General features: G+C 44.9%; 1 protein-coding gene across 2 annotated transcripts in view; it reads left to right on the plus strand.

Moving 5' to 3' along the window:
- The window catches only part of WWC1 (WW and C2 domain containing 1), a 156,186-nt gene that overhangs the window by 72,273 nt on the left and 62,417 nt on the right, over positions 1-21,496 (plus strand). For both annotated transcript variants that reach the window (XM_069590031.1, XM_069590032.1), the window contains exons 2-3: positions 4,541-4,650; positions 12,461-12,664. In XM_069590031.1, the coding sequence (XP_069446132.1) occupies positions 4,541-4,650; positions 12,461-12,664 (314 nt within the window). The remainder of the gene's footprint in view (positions 1-4,540; positions 4,651-12,460; positions 12,665-21,496) is intronic.

Raw genomic sequence — 21,496 nt, forward strand, 5'->3', positions numbered from 1 at the left:
TTGTGAAACATTCAGGAATGTTTGTGTTCCTCCAGAGATTGGTAATTAAGAAGAGGCAGAACTGGTTCTCTCTTGGTGCCCTCCCTCACTCCCCCTCACCCCTTCAGCATTTGGGTCATTTGATTTCACAATCTGGGTTTTCAGCAGCCCAGGACTTGGAGCCTGGAGGCAGGGACCGCACCAGACAGGGTTGGTGTGAATCATGTCATCAGAGGACGGGGGCTGTGAGTTGCAGGCAAGCCCCCAAGTCCAGGCTGCGTCTGAAAGCAGACATCTCTTCCCAGCTCACATTCTTGGCACTTGCCCAGGGGGAAACACTGCAGGCCAGAGGAGCACCCACAGTTTCCCAGAGGGGACTGGTTTAAATGGACAGTTCCTGTCTCTGGGATGAGGGGTGGGTGCACATGTATATATACATGTGTGTGTGTGTATTTAAATCCTTATACAGCTAAAAATACTTCTCTTCATCCTGATTCTCTGAATGACACGTCCCTGCACACTGAATAATTCATCCCCCTCTTGGCATTTGTTCCAGAGAAGCTTGCTGTCCAGATTTCTTGTAAGTTGTGTAGTCTTCCAATAGAAGCTTTTCTCTTTCCCATGGAAGAGCTGTAGGAGTCAAGATGTCAGGCCTCTGCTTTTTTCTCCATGATCACTTTTAAGGGAAGCCCGAATATCAAACCCAAAGCCTTCCTGTCTCCCCTTGCCCCCTCTGGATAACACTGGATCCTCTTGATTCCTCTTCTTTATACCTGTTGAGCACAATGTCCATGTTTACCATAAGCGGGAATCAGCGTTTCAGCTTTGGTAGGAGATCCAGTGTCAGGTACATGACTGATGCTTGTAGCTAACATTTATTTCAGGTCTGACTTTTTGATGTCCAAGGCTGGAACAAGCAGTAAAGTTCATGGTTTTCTGGAAAAGTGATGCATTTTGGTGTTTTAGACCTGCCTCTCCTCCCTCAATCTCCAGCCTCACACAGAGAGCTCAGTGAATCCCTTGTTACAATGACTTTAGAACAACTAATCGTCTGTCTTTTCATGAAGCCGTTGTGCATTATCCAAATATATTGAGTAGCTTTGCACCGAGACGTAGAAAACTGAAGGTGTAAGCAGGCTGCAGCTCAGGTGCCTTCTGCCTGCTTCCGATTTTCCCCCAGCCCAGCTTTGACATCTGTATCTCAGGCATAGCTTCCAGATCATCCTGAGACTCCCTTGGTCTTGTCAGTTTTTATTAGCAAAGCTCAGGTTCTGGAGTGAGGCGGTGGGGCTTCAGATTATACCTCTGGTGTTTTCCAGCTGCAAGATGTTGGGTGTGTTTTCTCACTGGTCAAATAGAGGAAAAACACCTGCTGCCTAGAAAGGGAACAAACTTGTTTTCTAGGCCGTGATTTAGCCATCATTAACTATTTTGATTACAGTTGAGATAGAAATATTACAGAGAAACTAATTTTAAAAAGCTTAAAAAGAAAAAAATTAAATTGTTAAAATCCCTCTACCAGGATAGCATTTTAATGTGTATCTTTCCAGCTTCTCTTCTACAAACGCACACAAATTGCAGGCAAAAATACTGTATTAAAACAAGATCCTAAAGCGTTTCTTGTTCAACAATGTCATTTTTCTCACAGTATGTTAAGAACATTCTTCCATGTTAGCAAAATATAAAACACACCATTATTTTTTGTTCTTAGATATTCATTGTCGTATTCACTCATTCCACAAATATTTATTGATCACCGTGGGGGACATAAGATTCTATTGCTTAAATGCACCATTGATGAAATCATTTAATTCATCCCCACGGAAGATTTTTGTTTATCTTTTTCGCCTGCCCTGGGTTTTCATTGTGGCACGTGGGCTTAATTGCCCCATAGCATGTGGGATCTTAGTTCCCCAACCAGGGATCAAACCCGTGTCCCCTGCATTGGAAGGTGGACTTTTATCCACTGGGCCACCAGGAAAGTTCTCCTTCCTCTCCTCCCCACCTCACCCCCACTCCGCCCCAATCCTGGGAGGGGGGAAAGAATTTTGATCCACTCATGGATTCAGGGAGCTGTGGAGAGGGAATATATCTTTGTCTTCTTGGTTTTCTGGGTTGCAAAGTGTAAATAACAAGATTCCTATCTTCATCACCAGGCTGGTAGGTAGGGCTTCTCAGGGCTGCACCCAAGGAAAGGAATGAACCAGAAGGTTCTGACTGTGGTTGGCCCAAGCACTCCTGTTCCCTCCCCAGATATATCTGTCCTCTGTAAGAGAGTCACTTGCTGTGACACAGGGTAGGCCTGTGTGCAGAGTTTTCCTTCAGAGACCCTTTCAGTAATGTGTTAGGTGAAATGACGTTGGATGAGATTTCACTGTTGGTCACTGGTCTTCATTCTCCATAAGGAAGTGGGAATGAACCATTTTACAGGAGTTTAAGGAGGAGGAGGAACTGAGGAACGTGGTCTCTTGCTTCTGAAGTCTTGGGGTGGGCAGGGCTTTCCGGCTAGTGGCGGATTGCGCCGAAGACAACTCTTTAGAAACTTTATCCAGGTTGGCATAAGTGCTCCCAAATGAAGGGCCTTCTGGCCTAAATAAATCACCTGTGTCTTCCCCATCTCTTCGCTTTTTACTCTTAAGACAGTGGCTTGAAATTTTCCATGGGGCTCAGCTGAAGATGTCAACTTTCAAGGGAACCGTTTGATTCACAGCAAGGGCTCTGAAGGCAGAGTGCCTTGCTTGAATATCATTGGTGTAGCCATTGAGAGTGTTATTTCATCTTTCTCTTCGTCTCTGTTTCCCCTTCTGGGAAGTGGAGAAGAATGTTCTTTCAGCATTCATTCGCACCAGGATCTAAATGTTTTTACAATCATGACTTTATTTAACCTGACAACTTGGAGAGTTATTATCCCCACATTTTAGATAAAAATACTGAGGCTCAGAGAGGGACACTTAAGTTACCATACTTAAACAGATAATAAGTGATGCCTACTGAATCCTAATTAGACAGGGCTTAGTCTATTTTATATCATATAGACCTCTGCCTCATCCTTGTCTCCCATAATACAGCAGTATGATTAACAGAGCTTTGGTGCTATCCACTCCTTCAGTCGGTAGCTGTGTTCTCAGTCTACCAGACCCCGGATGTATAGTGGCATGTGAACACACTAGGTCCGTCCACCAGGGGCTCTTTCACTGTTTCTTTTTTCCCCACGCATTTTGCTTTTCTTTCTTTTTAAAAAATTTATTTGGCTGTGCTGGGTCTTAGTTGCAGCAGACAGGATCTAGTTCCCTGACCAGGACGGGACCTGGGTCCCCGGCATTGGGAGCACAGAGTCTTAGCCACTGGACCACCAGGGAAGTCTCAGCACATATTTTGCTTTCAGCTTAATTTGGGGTGGGTTTAAGAGAGGAGGAGATTGCATGGGCTAGGAGAGTCATCTCCTATGGCTTGGAGGGAAGCTCTTGACCAGGAATTCTAGACCCCATCCCACTCATCTTTCCTCCTGTTGCATTGTATCTCAGTTTGCCAGTCTGTCGAAAGAGTGTTGAAGCACAACAGTCTTCCAGAAGTGGGAGGGGGCGGGAACAGACAGGAGAGGGAGAAGATTGTTGTTGTTCAGTTGCTAAGTTGTGTCCAACTTTTTGCAACCCTGTGGACTGCAGCACGCCAGGGAGAATATTATGTTTGTGTATTTTAGGCAGATGCAGTGATGGGGAGAAACTAACCGGGCCATCCAAAGTGGCCACTCAGGCTGACCTCAGTGTTTCCAGATTCCCTGCATGCTGGCTAAAGTGCTGGACCAAGGGCTTGTGATGTTTTTGAGCCTTGACAAACCTTCATCTGTTTAGTTGGGTGGTCTGTCTATCTTACATAGTCGCCGAGACTGAGTGGTTACCACCACCTCACTCCCCATTTGGGAAGTCCCAATATGGGGACTTTGAGGGTGGTTATGGCTAAAAAATCAGTTTGGCCTGGATTGTAGAGAGGACAGCAGTGGGTACAGGCATTTGGGAACCAGCCCAGGAAGCAAAAAAAAAAAAACCAAAAAACTGCGTTTGGCCAAACTCACAGGGAGGGAACATCTGTTCTTCTAGATGCTGCAGCGAGCTAGCTTTTCAGAGGGGAAATAGGTAAGACAAACATGGACAGAGCCTGAAGGACAGCTGGGGCTGGAGTGGGCGAAGTGCCCTGTGAGTGGAGAAGCCAGAGAGAGATTTGAGTCTGAGTCCAGAAGTCAGGCTCGACCTTCGAGCCCTTCCCTGTGACCCCTCACTCAGAGACGTAGCAGTGAGGCCCAGAGAAGGCAGGCGACTCGCTCGGAATCCCTTCCCAGTTGGTGGCAAAGTTGGCACCAGAGCAGATTCCCTGCCTCCCTCCCAGGTGACCTTATCCTGTTGCTCCGATACGCGTTCATCTTCCTGGGGATGACGGGGCCGGGGCGCAGAGCTTCTGCATCTGGTGGGCCAGCCCAGAGGGGCAGGGAGGCTATAAGCAGCCATGAATGCAGCTTTCTGGGGACCATAGGCTGACGGAGTCTTTTTCTCCTCTCCCTTGCCAGGTACACCAAACCGCTCACCTTCGCTGACTGCATTAGTGACGAGCTGCCACTGGGATGGGAAGAGGCGTACGACCCACAGGTCGGGGATTACTTCATAGACCACAACACCAGTAAGTCCCCTCCACCCATCCCTCCACCTCCTGGCCAGCCCCCACGTCTGGAAGAACTACCAGCAGGGGCTTGTGAAGCCAGATTGTGTTTTGTTTCACACAGAGTTGGATAGAGATGTCAGTGTAGATATAGATAGATAATGTATGCTCATATATAAATAACAGTTTAGAAGAGTTTTAAATAGAATCTAGAACTCTGTGTCTCACAACCCATCTCCCCAATTTTACAGAAGTAACCACTGCTAGCCATTTCTTGTGTATCTCTCCAGAAACTTCCCAGTCATGTGTGCATACATATATATATATATTTTTTTAACATATATTGATTTCCACAGGGCTTCCCTGGTGGCTCAGATGGTAAATAATCTGCCTGTAATGCAGGAAACCTGGGTTTGGTCTCTGGGTTGGGAAGATCCCCTGGAGAAGGGGATGACTACCCACTCTAGTGTTCTTGCCTGGAGAATTCCATAGACAGAGGAGCCTGGCAGGCTACAGTCCATGGGGTCATAGAGAATCAAACATGACTGAGCAACTGACACTTTCACTTTCATTGATTTCTATGCACCATACGTAAAATAGATGGCCAGTGGGAATTTGCCATATGAGTCAGGAAGCTCAAAACGGTGCTCTGTGACAACCTAGAGGGCAGGGATGGTGGGAGGGAGGTTCATGCGTACACATTGTTTTCATAGAAGGTAGATGTGTCTGTGTCGTCCCCAGATTATTTTTTAGCAGCCACTGCCCCTGAAGCAAGTCCCCAGCAGCATACAGCATGTGTCTATAATGGTCTGAGTGATGTATGTATGTATCTCCAGCCCATCACACCAGTCAGCCCACTTTCATTTTGTATCTGTGGTCCAGATATCCTGATCCAGAATGAAGATTCCTAGCGTCTTTGTCTCTGGGACTTTGATGGAAGTATAGGTTAAGAAGGGGAGAAGCATATTGTCTGACAGGTGGAAGAACCCAGGTTGAGGTCTTCCAGGCAGGGAGAGTTGATGCGTTCTTGGGCCTCATCCACTGTGCACCTTTTTGGCCAAGACTATTCTTGTCCTTGGGAATTTGCTGCCCTATTTGTTCATGTATAATAGAGGAAAGAGGATTTTTCTGTCTCGATCTCAGCCTTCTGAACTGTGGGATTCCTCTTGTCCTTTCAGGCAAGAGGAGAATGGAATGCAGTGGCACATGTCTGAAGGTTGAGATTAGGGCGCTGAATCCTAGTAGCCCTTGTTTCCTGAGCATGCACTCTGTGCCATGTCCTGGACAAGGCACTTGATTAGGCATCATCTCATGCAATCCTCGCAACACCCCCATGGGATGCTAGGATGATTATGTGTGCGTGCGCAGTCATGTCCAACTCTTTGTGACCCCATGGACTATAGCCTGCCAGAAGGGAAAGAGCCTGGTTCTTCCACTGGTGCGTCTGTGTGCGTGCGAAGACTCTTCAGTTGTACCCAACTCTTTGAGACCCTGCCAGGCTCCTCTGTCCATGGGATTTTCCAGGCAAGAGTACTGGAGTGGGATGCCATTTCCTACTCTAGGGGCTCTTCCCTACCCAGGGATTGAACCTGAGTCTCTTGCATTGGAGGCAGATTCTTTACCATTGGTGCCACCTGGGAAGCACTAGGATGATTAAGTCTGTCTTATGAATGGAACTTAGAGATAGAAATTGACTGCGCAACTCTCAGAGTCAAAGCATGGCAGGGCTGGGATTTGAACTCGTCCTGGGAGTGGAATTAGGCTTCTCCATCCACTTCCTCTTCTGGGTTTCTGTGGCACCTGGTCAAATCTCTGCTGTGCCCCTCACCATTCTGTAGTATAACCATTTACCTGTCAGGGCAGGTTCCCCAGACTTTTTGCCTGGCAAGGCACATTGTAGGTGTGTGTTTGACCTTTGCTACGTAGAAAAGGTTATATGTGCATGAATGCATGGCTAAATAAATGGATGAGTGAGCAGACATGGCACCAAAGCAGAGGAGCGTTTCTGAGAGACAGCTAATGGCACTGATTGCATTGTTGGGGGTAGCAAAGGTTTTTATTAGCACTCATGATTGCGTATTGGGGAATGAGAAGTAAATGTGCCTAATTGAGTGTGTATGGGGAAGGAGGCTAATGCTTGGAGGACTGCATGGTATACTGGGTTAAACACTGATGTACAGGAACCCTCACTAGTCCTTTCCTGTCTCTAACTGCTGAGTGAATCCCCCTCATGGAAATCTGATGGCAGGAGTGGGATTTTCTGGTGCTTCTAGGAGTCGTTGAAGAGATGGAAAGTGTGTCATGCAATGGTAGAGTGTATTCTTGAGCGGATGGCAGCAGAAATGGGGGTGTGTATAGGAAGGTGAGTAAATGAAAACCACAAAAGGAAGAATTCTCTCTGGTAGTTTTGCCAGCAGTCAGGCTGCAGGGTTTCCTTCGGCTGAAAGGTGCTCTTATTGGATGGAGGGTACCACTTCTAGAGGACGGAGCCAGTGATACAAATGGTGGTGTGCACAAGGCCCACTCATTCAGAGCTGTGGACTCGGACCAATCCTCTGTGAGTGACTGCAGTTATGGTTTTGTCTTGTTTAGTAATTTTATTTGTTTATTTTGGGCTGTGCTGGGTCTTCATTGCTGCAGGGGCTGCTCTCTAGTTGTGGTGAACAGGGGCTCCTCCCTACCTGTGGTGAGCAGGCTTCTCATTGAGGTGGCTTCTCTTGTTGCGGAGCACAGACTCTAGCATACAGGCTTCAGTAGCTGCACGCAGCTCCTGGGCTCCAGAGCACAGGCTCGATAGCTATGGCACATGGGCTTAGTTGCCCCGTGGCATGTGGGGTCTTCCTGGACCAGGAATCAAGCCTGTGTCCCCTGCACTGGCAGGCAGGTTCTTTACCACTGAACCACCAGGGAAAGCCCCTGAAGTTACTGTTATAGAGTTATAGACACGATAGAATTGAACAACAAATTAAATCCACCATCAAGCGTTCATTCATTCAGCAAATATTTATCGACCTCCTACAATGTTCTAGGCACTGTACTGGGAGCATGGGGTACATGAGAGTGCAAGATGGCAATGATCCGATCCTTGCCTTCATAGAGCTTTCATTTTGGCAGAAGCAGCAGAAGATAAACAGAAAAAGTAAGCCAATTGTGTAGTGTATTTTTAAATTCTCAGGGTTATGAGAAAAGGGAGAAGCAGAGCGTGGGGCTGAGGTGTGGTGTGTGTGTTTGTGGGTGGCACGGGAGGGACAATGTTGAGAAAATGCTCTCTGAGCTAAGACTTGAAGGAGGTGGGGGGAGTGTTTCAAGTAGAGAGGGTTGATCGAGCGAAAATGCCAATGTGTGATCACATTTTGCTTCTCAAGGCGTGACAGGGAGGCAGGTGTGCATTTAGCAGAATTTGTGAGGAAGTGGGGAGGAGGGCATCAGGCCAGGTGGTAGCAGGGCCTGGATGGGGCAGTGACCCACCTGAAGGGCTCAAGCTTTTATTCCACGTGATGGGAGCCATTGAAGATCCCCTAGAGGAGGAAATGGCAACCCATTCCAGTATCTTTGCCTGGAGAATCCCATGGACAGAGGAGCCTAGTGGGCTACAGTCCATAGGGTCACCAAGAGTCAGACATGACTGAAGTGACTTGGCATGGAGAATTTTAAAACAGACGCATGGTGTGATCTGTTTTGTGTCTTAAAAATGGTCATTCTGGCTGCTTTGCTGAGAGTAGACAATGGAACAAGCATGGACATAGGGAAACTTGTGAAAGAATGTCGCAGTAGTCCAGGTGACAAAGGACAGTGGCCCGGACCAAGGCTATAGTGGTGGAGGTGGTGAGAAGTGGCCTGAGGCTGGAGGAAGCCAACAAGGCTTCCCGATAGATTACATGTGGGGTGTGGAAGAAAAGGAATGAAGGAGCCTCTCCGAGCAGGTGACAGGATGGAGTTGCCATCCATTGGATGGAGAAAGCTGCAAGAGGAGTGATGTGTTTAGGAAGGAAGAACAAGGGTTTGCTGTGATGGGTCACATCTTCCATGCCTGTTATCCATCTGAGAGGAGATGTTGGTCAGTTTAATGTAAGAATCAGGTGTTTGGAAAAGAGAACTGGGCTGAAGGTTGGCATTTGGGAGCTGTTGGCATAAAGAGAGTACTCATTTATTTATTAAATATTTATTTGTTAATTTGTGGGCATTTATTTCTCAAATTTACAATGATTGTAGCTTCATGTTCTGGCATTGGTTGTATTTATCATGATTAGATGGTTTTAATCAGTGATCAAATTGTGTTTTCTGTTTTCTCTTCACCCTATGTCATGAATATTTGAGAGATGCTACACAGTCTTCATATTTGCCATTTTTAATGTATCAAACAGATGCATCAATACATTGTGACACATAAAATGAGTGTAGCATAATACCCCTTTCAACTGACCTTTTGGGTTCTTTCCATTTGTTTGTTATAAAAAATAACACTGGAGGGAGAGTCTTTAAGCATATTGCTTTATTCTTCTGTGATCCTTTCCTGGAGTCGCACTCCAAATGTAGGATCGCCAAGTGAAAGGTTGTGGACGCTTGTGAGACTTCTGGTAGCTCTTCCTAGTTTGATAATATTTCTAAAAGATCGAGTCAATCTGTATTACTACAAGCAATGAGAGTACTGTTTTCCTCATGCCTTGATCAGTATATGACTAATTTCACTTCTTTACTTTTGATACATTCATCACAGGTTTAAACTGTTACTTCATTGTGTTTCATTTGCATTCCTTTGCAGAGCAACAAGGTTGGAATTTCTCCAGATGTTCAGCTGTTTTTAAGACAATTGTAATTCAAGCCCTTGGAGAATTCAGTAGTGTTAGTCACATGGGTGCTCGTGTGGTACATGTAGAAAGCAGGCGTGTGGTGGGGTGAGGAGTATGTGAAGCCCGTGAACTGTGAGCTGTATGGAGAGGGAGCGGTGTATTTGTAGGTAGAGGTTTGGGTCCTGGGGGAGGAAGGAGGACTGGGTCTCAATGATGGTTGTATTCAATCAATTAAATGTTTGTTGGAAGTAGCTACCTTTTGGGGAGAGAGCGAATGAAGGGGAAGGGGATGAAGGAATGATTTTGTATGGAGCTGATTTTGTGACACGCTGAATGATTCAGCTATGTCCATGTTTAATAAAAACAAGAACTGAAAAATAGTTGACCAAGGACTTCCCTGGTGGTCCGGTGGTTGGGAATCTGCCCTGCAGAGCAGGGGACACGAGTTCAATCTCTGGTGGGGGAACTAGGATCCCACATGCCGTGGAGCAGCTAAGCCCACGTGCCACACTGAGCCCTCAAGCCAGAGTTAGAGAGTCTGTGCCCACAGCGAAAGATCCCACATGATGTAGCCAAGAGCTGACACAGCTAGATAAATAAACAAGGAAATAAATAGTCAACCAAGGGGGTCTCTAAGAACCTGCCCTGGTGTAAAGTTATCTATTCTGGTGAGATGGAAGTTAAGGAAGGAGAGTGAGCATAGCAGGGGCTGGGCGTGGGAGGATGTCCTCTGAGTGTGATTAGTTCAGGACAAACAGGCCATTTTCACACCTTGTTTTCTTTCCCAGAAAAAGGGAGGAGGAGAGCTTGCAGAATAGCTATTCACAGATAATTCAAACACTGGCCTCAGTGAATAGTGTTGGCTTTACTCTCACCGTTGTTTGTTTACTTTACCTGGGTGCAAGTGCTCTTCAGCTTCCAGGGAAGCAGTGAGGCGGGGCCCCTTACTCTCTTTAAAAATCAGAAAAGTAGATTCAGAGAGGCTAAGCAACCTGCCCATTGTAACACAGTGACCACTGGCAGGCGTGAGAACGTGGCCCTGCTACCTCTGTGATCATTCTCCCAGTCTCTTCTTTCTTTCACTGGAAATGCTCACTGGGGCCTATAAGTGACTGAGAGTGAAAGGACCTGTGAGAGGAGGCTCTAACTCAGTTCCCCAGGAGCCAGACACAGGACATTAGTGAAAGACGCAGATAGATTGTGGACCCGTGGTGGCCAAATCTTCTGAATGTTCAAGAAAAACCAGAGATCAAGATTGTAATGTATAAATCTCCTTGTTAATCTAGAAAAATGGTATGATGAACCTATTTGCAGGACAGAAAGAGGCCAAGGTGCAGATTTGTGGACCCAGTAGGGGAAGGAGAGCTCGGGATGAATTGAGAGAGTGGCACTGACGTGTGTACACTACCGGGTGTAGAATAGACAGCTAGTGTGAAGCGGCTGAATAGCGCAGGGAGCTCAGCTCAGTGCTCTGTGATGACCTGGAGTGTGGGGGTGGGAGTTGACAGGAGGCTCAAGAGGGAGGGGTTATATGTATACATATACCTGATCCGAAAAGAGTTGGACACAACTGAGCAACTAACGCTGAAAACCTGATTCACTTCATTGTACAGCAGAGGCTAACACGATATTATAAAACAATTATGTTCCAATGTTAAAAAATTAAACATGAATTTTAAAAAATCTCCTTATTTTTATATGCCAGTAATCAATTCAAAATTACTAAAGTTGTTTGGGCTAAGCAAAACTTACCTGCAAGCTGAATTTACCATATGGCTGTGATTATATAATTTCTGGAGTGTCAGTCGTCCCATACCCCACCTTCCAGCTGGGAAATGACTGAGGAGTTGGCAGTCAATGGGCATTGATTCTTTGACATTAACATTGCTTTGACCTTTTCCATATCTGCTCAGCTGCCAGCTACCCTTTTAAAAACATTTTTTTTGTCCTATTACTTTTTTCTAAATTATCACTGTGTATTTTTATTGGATACATAATTTAAAAAAATAAAAAAGAATGAAGAAAAAGCATCCTACCAACAAGACATATCTGCTGTTGATAATTTGCTGTTTCCTCGTAATCTGTTTGAGAATGTACATATGTATTTTGATAAATACAAAACTATTTATGCAATTTTGCACCCAGTTGTTATTATTGTTTAGTTGCTAAATTATCTCCAGTTCTGTTGAGACCTCAGTACTTACATCCATCCTTTTTTTCATTGTAAGCACCTTTCTGGTTTTTTTTTTTTCCCCAAAGACATTATTTTTTAATGGCTGTTTTAATGTATTGTGTAAATATAGCATATGTATTTGAGCAGGAATTTCTTGTGTGACCTTGAGCAAGTCACTTAACTTCTTTATGTCTCAGTTTTCTCTTTTGTTTAACCAGAGTAATAAAAGAATTTCCTCTATAGAGTTAATGTGAGGATTAGAGGAGTAAATAGATACAAAGTAAATGAAATAGTGCTTGGCATAGAGTAAACATTAAATAAGTGCTTGTTTATGATGAAGATGATTTTATACAAATGCATCTTTGCCTGAATTTATTACTTTTTGTAATAAATTACTGTGGGAGGATTTATTGGATGAAGGGTATTAACATTTTAAGTCTCTTGATTTTCGTTGCCAGATAGCCCTTTAGGAAGGCTGTTCTAATTTACATACTGTGTGGACACAGTACGTCTATACATCTTTTGAAATATCAGTTATTTTATTTCCCTTTACTATTTACCAAAATGAGTGACTTTAACTATCTGTAATATTGTTGAACCTCTCTGTCTTACGTTAGAATTCATATCTGTTCATTCTGGCTATTCTCTGAGTAACTGCAGGTTTGGAAATTGATCCTGGTTTTTTGTGTATGTTTGTTTGCTTAATCCAAATGAAGATTCTCTGCTATTCAAAAGGCAAGTTTAACCCATTTACATTTATTGTGATTTTATATTTATTATACTTTTTGTTCTCTGGTAGATTCTATAGGCCACCAACTCAACAGACATTTTTGAGGTGCTAATCTAGGATCTCTGGGGTCTGTTCCAGAAACCACTCAGATTGAGGATCCTCGGGTTCAATGGCGGAGGGAGCAGGAGCACATGCTGAAGGATTACCTGGTGGTGGCCCAGGAGGCCCTGAGTGCACAAAAGGAGATCTACCAGGTGAAGCAGCAGCGCTTGGAGCTTGCACAGCAGGAGTACCAGCAGCTGCACGCCGTCTGGGAGCACAAGCTTGGCTCCCAGGTCAGCTGTGAGTACCTCCCACCACCAGTACCCCCACCAGCATGACCTCAAGGAAGAGGAAACGGACACACTGAGTCCTGCATGTGTGGCCTCTCGATGCTTCTCAGATCTACCTGGGTTCTTTCCTCTCCACTCCTTGTACAGACCACCACCCTTTTCCTGCTCCTGCTTGTGCTTTGCTATGATTCATCTGCCATTTTCATTCCATTTCCTTTCATTCATTTTTCATCTCAGAATGCCAGTTGACTTACCTGTCTCCTTATTTGAAGCCCTTTAGTGGCTGGGGGAAGCGGGGGTAGTTTTTGATTAATGTACAGAGTTTCAGTTTGGAAAGATGAAGATGTTTTGGAGGTGGATGGTGTTGATGGCTGCACAACAGTGTAAATGTATATAAGGCCTCTGAAATATATAGTTTGAAATGGTTAAAGTGGTAAATTTTATGTTATGTGTATTTTTTCGCATCACTCTTTCCATGGCTTACACAGACCCATGTGATCAGACTCCTGCCAGCCACTCCCACCTCCACTGATGCTCCCGGTCACTAGGATCTAGATGTGCTAAGCACACCCATTCTGCTCCCTAGCCTGCCCTGCACCTTTCTACCTCGGGGCTTCTGTCCTTGCTGCTCCCCTGCCTAGAAAAATTTTCTATTGATCCATTTGCACGGCTGGCTCCTTCTCACCCTTCCAGTCGTCTCCTCTGAGAGGCTTGCCTCTGAAAACTCCATCCTCAGATGCCCTTCCCCAGCATTAGCCTCTGTAATGGCTGTTTATTTTGTTCATAGCACTATCACAGTACATCTGCTTATACATCTGTTGGTATTTCCTAGTGGAGGAAATTTCCTGTTTCCCTTGTTCACCCTCATATCTGCAGGAGGAGAACAGGCACCCCAGTCCTTCATTCTCAGTGTAGGGAAATGCCAGATCCGTAGCTCTCAAAGAGCCCATTGACCTTTTCTGATGTTTTGGGGTTTGGGGTTTTTTTTTTTTTTTTGGGTCTTCTGCCACTATTTTTAATAGCTAATCCTTTTCTATGTTTACTGAGTGTTTACTAAATGCTCACCTACAGTCTGAATATGTTATTTCAGTTAATTCTCATAACAGTTCTGTGGGGGAGCACAATTAATATCTTCCTGTAACAGATGAAAAATCTGCAGATTAGAGAAGACTAATAGCATACCCAGGGTCTTACAGCTGGTAAGAGATGATAAGTTACAAACACAATTCTCTCCCCTAACATCTGCAGTTTGGGCCAAGGGGCCAGCTTTAAGCCATGGTGTCAGGGTTTTCATGCCTTGGCTGGGTAACCAAACACTCCCCCTGTGTGAAGGCCCCACTGTGAGAAATTTGGTCTGGGACGAGGACAGTGAGTAGGTTACTCAATGTCCCAACCCTGCCCTTTTCCTTGGCAACTCAGGGAAAAACTCAGAATCTCAGATTATAGAAAAGAACTGCATTATACTCATTAGCTGTTTCTAGGTCAAATAATGTCCTAGAGACCATCATGAGGGTTTTAGCACTTAATCTGTCTTAATCAGCTGGGACTGCCATAACAAATTACCACAGACCAGGTGGCTTTAACCACAGACACTTATTTTCCCACAGTTGTGGCAGCTAGAATCCTGAGATCAGGGTGTCAGCACAGCTGGGTTCTGGTGGGACCCTCTTCCCACCTTCTCACTGTGTCTTCACATGGCAGAGAGAAGAGAAAACAACAAGCTCTGTGCTGTCTCTTATAAGACCACTAATCCTATCATGAGGGCCCCATCCCTATAACCTCATCTAACCTTAATTACCTCCCAAAGGCCCCCTTCTCCAAATACTATTACAATAGGGGTTAGGACTTCAATATATGAATTTCCAGGGAACACAATTTAGTCCATGGCATTATTTTTACCAGAACCCTGGAGGGAGATGTTAATATCCCTAGTGAAATTCAGATTCAAAGAGATTTTTTTTTTTCGTTCTGTAGTCTGAAATAGTGACAAATGTATAGAAAAACAGACCTTCCTATTTTGGAGGTCAGGATGTATACAGGGACCCCAAGTATCACACCCTGAATAACTTACTAACTTTGGGGGGTAAAATGTATTTTTTATATTGAAGAACTGCAGCCACAGCCATCTTACACAGGGGTTAAATTAGCATCACCAATAATGAGACAAACTGACATTGTATACTTTCTGTTGTGATGCAATAAAAAAACATCACTGAGGATTCTTGACAAAAAATGTTTACTCTCAATCGAATTCATGAAGAAACAACCAGACAAATCCATACTGCACAGTATCCTACAAGATAATTACCCTACACACTTTCAAAAAATAGTGCTGTGAGAAAAAAGCAGAAAGAGGGGCAATGTTGCAGATTACAAAATGAAAAAAGTCTAGGGAGGCATAAGTGCAATGAAGTGTTTGCACCTTGGCTAGACCATGGATGGAGGGGAAAGCAGCCATAAAGATATTCTCAGGCAATTGGAAGATTTTCTTAGATATAATAATGACTTTGTAACTGTGTAGGAGAATGTCCTGTTCCTAAGACATTCACGTGACATCATGTCTGCAACTTAATTCCAAAAAAATCCGGGGTGGTGAGGGCAGTGGGCGTGGGGATGGTAAATGAAAAAACTATGATGTCAGTCTAAGTGAGGTCAATGACTCATTGATGGTTTTGGATATGGGATGGGTTTTTCCCAATAATCATTTATTGAGGGATTTTATGATCCAGGCAGGCATCCGACTGAGAGAATAAGAGTGAAGGGTGGGATAGACAGAACAGATGTGGGGAAATGCTAAAAGTTGGTAGATCTAGATGAAGGATCTATCAATATTCATCACATTATGCTTTCAAATTTCCAGTAGATACAAAGGTTTCAAAATAAAAATTTAGGGTGGGGAAAAGAGCCAAGTGGCAGCAGTGACACATTCTTAGTGGGAGCTGTCCTGTGTGTTGTGGATATTTAACAGCATTCCTGGTCTCTGCCTATAGCGTCTCCCACCCAGGGTTGCGATAACCAAAAATGAGTGCAGACACTGCCCCAGGGTGGGCTAAATTGCCCCCATCCAGAAACCACTGGTCTAGGTAAATCACTTAGCACAATTCCCTTAGAATGTATTAAAAGCTCAATAAATATTCTTTTGATAAGAAATACATTACATAATCTTTTGAGAACGTGGACTCTGTAGCTGGACTGCTGGGGTCCGGCCCAGGATATGCAACTTCCTAGCTGTTCAACTTTGTACAAGTGATGCTGCTTCTCTCTGCATGAAGTTTTTCATCTGTAAAATTGACAGGGACTTCCCTGTGGTTAAGACTCTGTGCTTCCAATGCAGAGGGCAGGAGTTTGATCCCTGGTTGGGGAACTAAGATCCCACATGCTGTGTGGTATGGCCAAAAATAAGTATAAAACTGACATAATAATAGTGTTACCTTCCACAAGTGTGTTTGCACTTGGAATACTAGTTATCACATTCTTAAACTCACAATAGATAATATCAATATTTATTTGATATCAATTCATTGGCATTGAAATGACCACGATTTTTAACCAATCCCTGGAACCAGTAAGAATAGAAGTGAAGTGAAGTCACTCAGTCGTGTCCGACTCTTTGCGACCCCATAGACTGCAGCCTGCCAGGCTTCTCTGTCCATGGGATTTTCCAGGTAATAGTACTGGAGTGGATTGACATTTCCTTCTCAAGGGGATCTTCCCAACCCAGGGCTCAAACCCGGGTCTCCCACATTGTAGACAGAGGCTTTACCGTCTGAGCCGCCAGGGAAGTCCAGTAAGAAGACAATTCCTTATAGAAAGTAATTAAGGCAGTCCTATCATATGACTCATATGACTTAAGAGCTACTACTGAGTGCTCCATCAGGTTCAAAGACACCATCATTTTGAATGTTAAAGAAGAAATCAATAGATAGCTAGTGGGAAGCTGCTGTATAGCATGGGGAGCTCAGCTCTGTGACCTGTGATGACCTAGAGGGGTGGAATATGGGGATGGGAGGGAGGCTCAAGAGGGAGGAGATATATGTATGTTATAGCTGATTCACGTTGTTGTACAGCAGAAATGAACACAACATTGTAAAGCAATTATCCTCCAATTAAAAATGTTTAAAAAAGAGAATCATCTCAGATCACTAGTTCTAAGATACAGATCAGCAAGGGATGGGGGGTGTCCCTCAGCCCAAGCATCCTAGTGAAACAGGCATGACCCAAGGCTCCTCATGACTTTCTTAGGGTTTGACAAGCCAGGTTTGCCTTCCAAGTCAAGCTCTCTGGCAAGTTGATAGACCGGTGAGGTCACATGCCTCCCTCTAACGCAGATGGCCTGTCAGGGCTTGTGAGAGTTTTGCCACCTGGCCTCGACTGCTGTAGGGCTTGGCTACAGGTAGGGCTCTGCCTTGGGGATGGAGGCTTTGTTGTCATCACTGGTACAGTTTCCCACCCCGTGGGGAATGACAGAGAATTCTCATTTAACATGCATCTATTGAATTTCTGCAGGGCAATATGGTGGCCACTGTACATATGTTGTTTCAAATAACCGTGCTACACACACACAATCTTACAAGATACTGTTGTTCCCATTTTACAGATAAGAAAACTGAGGCCTAGAGAGAAGCATCTGACTTCAAAACCAATTCTCTTAATTTAACCCAAGTCAGCCAGTCAAATTCTAAGGTTTGAGGGCTGCACTGGGGTTCTTCCATCCTCTGAAAGATGAGAGCTCAGGACAGCTGGGTTCTTTGGGACCTCACCATGCTCCTTCCTCCTCCAGGCCTTGGTTTCCCATTTGGAAAATCAGTCATTGGGCGCCTTGCTGCTAAAAATGCCAGTTGAACCACCTACGTGCTTTCACTCATTCCTGAAACTAAGAAAATATCAGATAAGAGATTTTTAAGGCATATATGCACAAGGACAGGGAGACTTGGAGGAAAAGGCAGCAATAAAATGTGGAGACTTAAAGGTGGAAGGACAGATAGCAACCTACCCGATAGACCAGAGAAAAGAGGAATTGGGCTGACAGTGAGAAAAAACAGGCCTCTGGTCTACCTGGAGCACGTGCAAAAGCGTCAGGAATTGGAGGCAGTGGCTGTCTCTGTGGAATGGGAATGAAGTTAGGAGGCCCCCAAAGAAGACCAGAGGAAAGTTGTTTCTGAGACACAGACCACGAGATCTCTTCCCCAAATCAGCAAGACCCAGGCCAGTGCCCATCTCCAACCTGATGGAAAATTGGAGGTTTATTTTTAGGAGAGAGTAAAACAGAGTCTCTGGACCACAGGATACCAGGCAAGTTCAAAACTGAGGTGCACCATACTGAAAACATGGTATTCGAGTGAACATGAACTTTAGGATTGAGCCCCAGCCAGCATGTACCACTTGACTCCCAGAAGAGTACCAGGCTATTGCCTGCCAGGCTGGACAGTAGAAGAATCTGGGGAATCTGAGTCTCTTCTTTTCAGAGAAAAGGGATATGAACAGAAAAGGTGAGATTTCCCTAGTGGCCCAGTGGCTCAGAAGCTACCTGCCAATGCAGAGGACATGGGTTCGATCCCTGGTCCGGGAAGATCCCACATGGCGGGGAGCAGCTAAACCCATGCGCCACAACTAGAGAAGCCCGCGAGCCCTAGAGTTTGTGTTCGCAGCAGGAGAAGCCGCCGCAATGAACAGGCCGAGCACCACAACTAGGGAGTAGCCCCCTGCTTGCCACAACCAGAGAACAGCCCAACAGCAACAAAGACCCAGCACAGCCAAAAGTAAGTAAATCAACAATATTAAAAATAAAGAGAAAAGTTGTAAAAACACTGACTGTGAGGATTCTTGGATGAAACAGTCCAGATAAATCCTATATGCCACACAACCCACAGTGAATCATGTAACCTATCTCCAACAAACCCTGCTCCAGCCAGCTTTTTGGGTCCCTGGTTTAAGTGTGAGCTGACGGCTGGGTTTCTGGACATCTATGGAAAGCCTCTTACATGAACAGTAGAGATGAAACAAACACCTGGCAGTGGGGAGGCCTTGTAGGAAATGGAGAGAGTGCGTGGGGAAGAAAACATGGAGAAAAGCTCACAACCGTGAAAGTAAAACAGGATGCTACATTTTATAAATAGGAGCGTGCAGAGAGCACAGAAGAGCCTTTGGAAATTGAACTACGAGAGTAGAAATGAAAAATCCACAGGAAGCCTGGAAGATAAAACTGAGGAAGTTTTCTAAAAAGCAGAACAAAAATACAATGAGATGGAAAAATAGCATCAGGCCAAGAACTCTATCCGAGTAATGAAAGCTCCAGATAGAGCAGAAGAAACAGAGGGAGAGAAGCATCAGTGACATAATTTAGAAAAATTTCCCAGAACTGATAGAGGAGATTGAAAGCGCTCAGTGAGCACCCAACACAGAGGATAAAAGTTAACTCACACCAAAGACATATCATTGTGCCACTTCAAACACTGGGAACGATTCGAGATTCTAAAAGCTTTCAGAGAGGAGAAACTAGGTCACACAAAAATGATCAGGACTCAGAATAGCTCCTGGCTTCTCAGTAGTAACACTGGAAATCTAAAAGACAATGGAGCAATGCCTTCAAACATTTAAGGAAAATAACTTCTGCCCCAGAATTCTATATCCAGCAAAACTACCCTTTAATCATGGATGTTGTCGCTGTTGTTCAGTTGCGAAGTCATGTCTGACTCTACACGCATGTTTTCCAGAAGTGTTATTTCCTTCATGCTTCCTTTCTCAGGAGGTTCCTGGAAGCGATATTCTACCAAAATGAGGAGGTAATCACAGGGGGGAAGACATGGAATTTAGGAAGGAGGAGAGAGGGAGGCAGTGGAGGTGGTGGTGGTGGGGGGTGTCCCAGGATGCCAGCCAAGCAGGGAGAATACAGACACACACCCAGCAAGACAGAGCCCAAGAAAGGAACTCAGGGAGAGGAGACTTAGATAACTGGCTGAGTGTGAGGTTGCTCAGTGATAAATTTGGGGAAAGTAAGCACACCTGCTGGGAGGGATTGAGGGCAGGAGGAGAAGGGGATGACAGAGGATGAGATGGCTGGATGGCATCACCGACTCGATGGACATGAGTTTGAGTGAACTCCGGGAGTTGGTGATGGACAGGGAGGCCTGGCGTGCTGCGATTCATGGGGTCACAAAGAGTCAGACACGACTGAGCGACTGAACTGAACTGATGCACACCTAAAAATGATAATTATTAACTTTAAGAAAAGTAACCCCAAAAATGTGCTGGAAAGAAAAAGTAAGCAAAGTTGGCTACATGCCTGGGCCCTGAATAGTGTTTACAGAGTAAGAGTAATACAAACACTGAAGGTGTCTCTGGCCAGAGTTATCTGTAAGGAAGATGAGGAGCTGAGAGGGGGTGCCCTGTGTAGGGTAGGGGTTGGGAAAGGGAGTGAGCCTAACCCTCCATCCTCCAGAGAGAAATGAATACATGATGCCTAAAACAGAAAAAAAAAAAAATCAAGAAACAGTGATGCTTGCATATTATCAAACACACAGGGTTGGATGCCCAAGAAACTGGCTGAACCCGCTGAAATGGTTCCTTTTTTGCTAGTGAGATAAGCGGATTGGGGAATGCTCTTTTTTTATAGCAAATCTGGGATGTGTAAAATATGTAGCATTTTATATAGACTGTTAGAGTATTCATACATAACTTGAATAAAAACTAAAAATTAAAAACTAGAAAAAGATGTGATCTTAAAGGCAATCTCTACGGTCCTGTTTGAATATGAGATTCTTTTGTTGTGAGTAACTGGGGGGACCCGGACACAGAAAGGAAGCTCATGACCTGTTTCTTGATTGGAGTGCTGGTCTTGATTGGAGTGCTGGTCACTTGAGTGTGTTTCTTTTGTGAAAGTCCACCAAGCTGCACACATACGATGTGTGCGCTTTTCCATTCCTATATGTGCTTTTTTACTTCAACAAAAAGATAGCTTAAAAAATAACAAGCCACATCCTATTTCTGCAGCTTTGGACAGAAACAGTACATGTCACAGTGATTCTCGAGGGTGATAATTCCAGCCCCTGGTGGCCCCTTGGCAGAGTCTCATCCTTCTCAGGTTCTCCCTTGAGGGTTTCTGAGTGTTCCCTTGGAAGAACTCCTGCCTTCCACAATCTGCCCTGGCAGCACTGGTCTCCACAGCCACCCTCTGTTGTTAGGGTCAGGACTGGCCGTGTTTCATGGGCTCTCCCAGGCTGCTACCACGCTCCCCTTAATACTTCCCCCGGTGAAGGCCAAGCCCAGCAGCTTGGGTAAACAGGCTGGTTGCAGGATCGGGTGCTCACAGAACAGGCACACTTCTTTTTCGGTGTATCTTGTTTCCTCACTGATGACGCTCATCTTTACACCATGTTTTTACTAACCATCAGTGGGTAACAAAGATTGTCAATGACCTTAAAATTTTGTCCGGAAGTGACTATCTGGGCAATTGCCTAAGTCAGTGTTTCCAGCTTTGTATCCAACCAGGTCTCTCCCTTGAAACTCCCAGTTCCAGCGGAGTTAAAGGAGTTAGCGCACAGTAAGTGAAAGCGTCAAACTGGCAACAAAATATGTATTCCTGTTCCATGCTCACAACAAGGGCTGTGCGGTCCTTCCTATCCAGGTGTTCCTGCCACTCATCTCTTCTGAGAAAGTCCAGGCTCAGTCACCGTCATCCTCATCATCACCATCATTCCAAACTCAGCAGCGCGAAATGCTGCCCATGGTGCAGGACATCTTGTCAGTTTCTACACAGAACAGTTTTATTTCTCAGACTTCCCAGTGTTTCATCTTAACTTTCCTAAAGCCTAATCAGAGGTTTCCCCGGTGGTGGAGTGGTAAA

This window comes from Ovis canadensis, chromosome 5, assembly GCF_042477335.2.
Source record: "Ovis canadensis isolate MfBH-ARS-UI-01 breed Bighorn chromosome 5, ARS-UI_OviCan_v2, whole genome shotgun sequence".
NCBI lineage: Eukaryota > Metazoa > Chordata > Mammalia > Artiodactyla > Bovidae > Ovis > Ovis canadensis.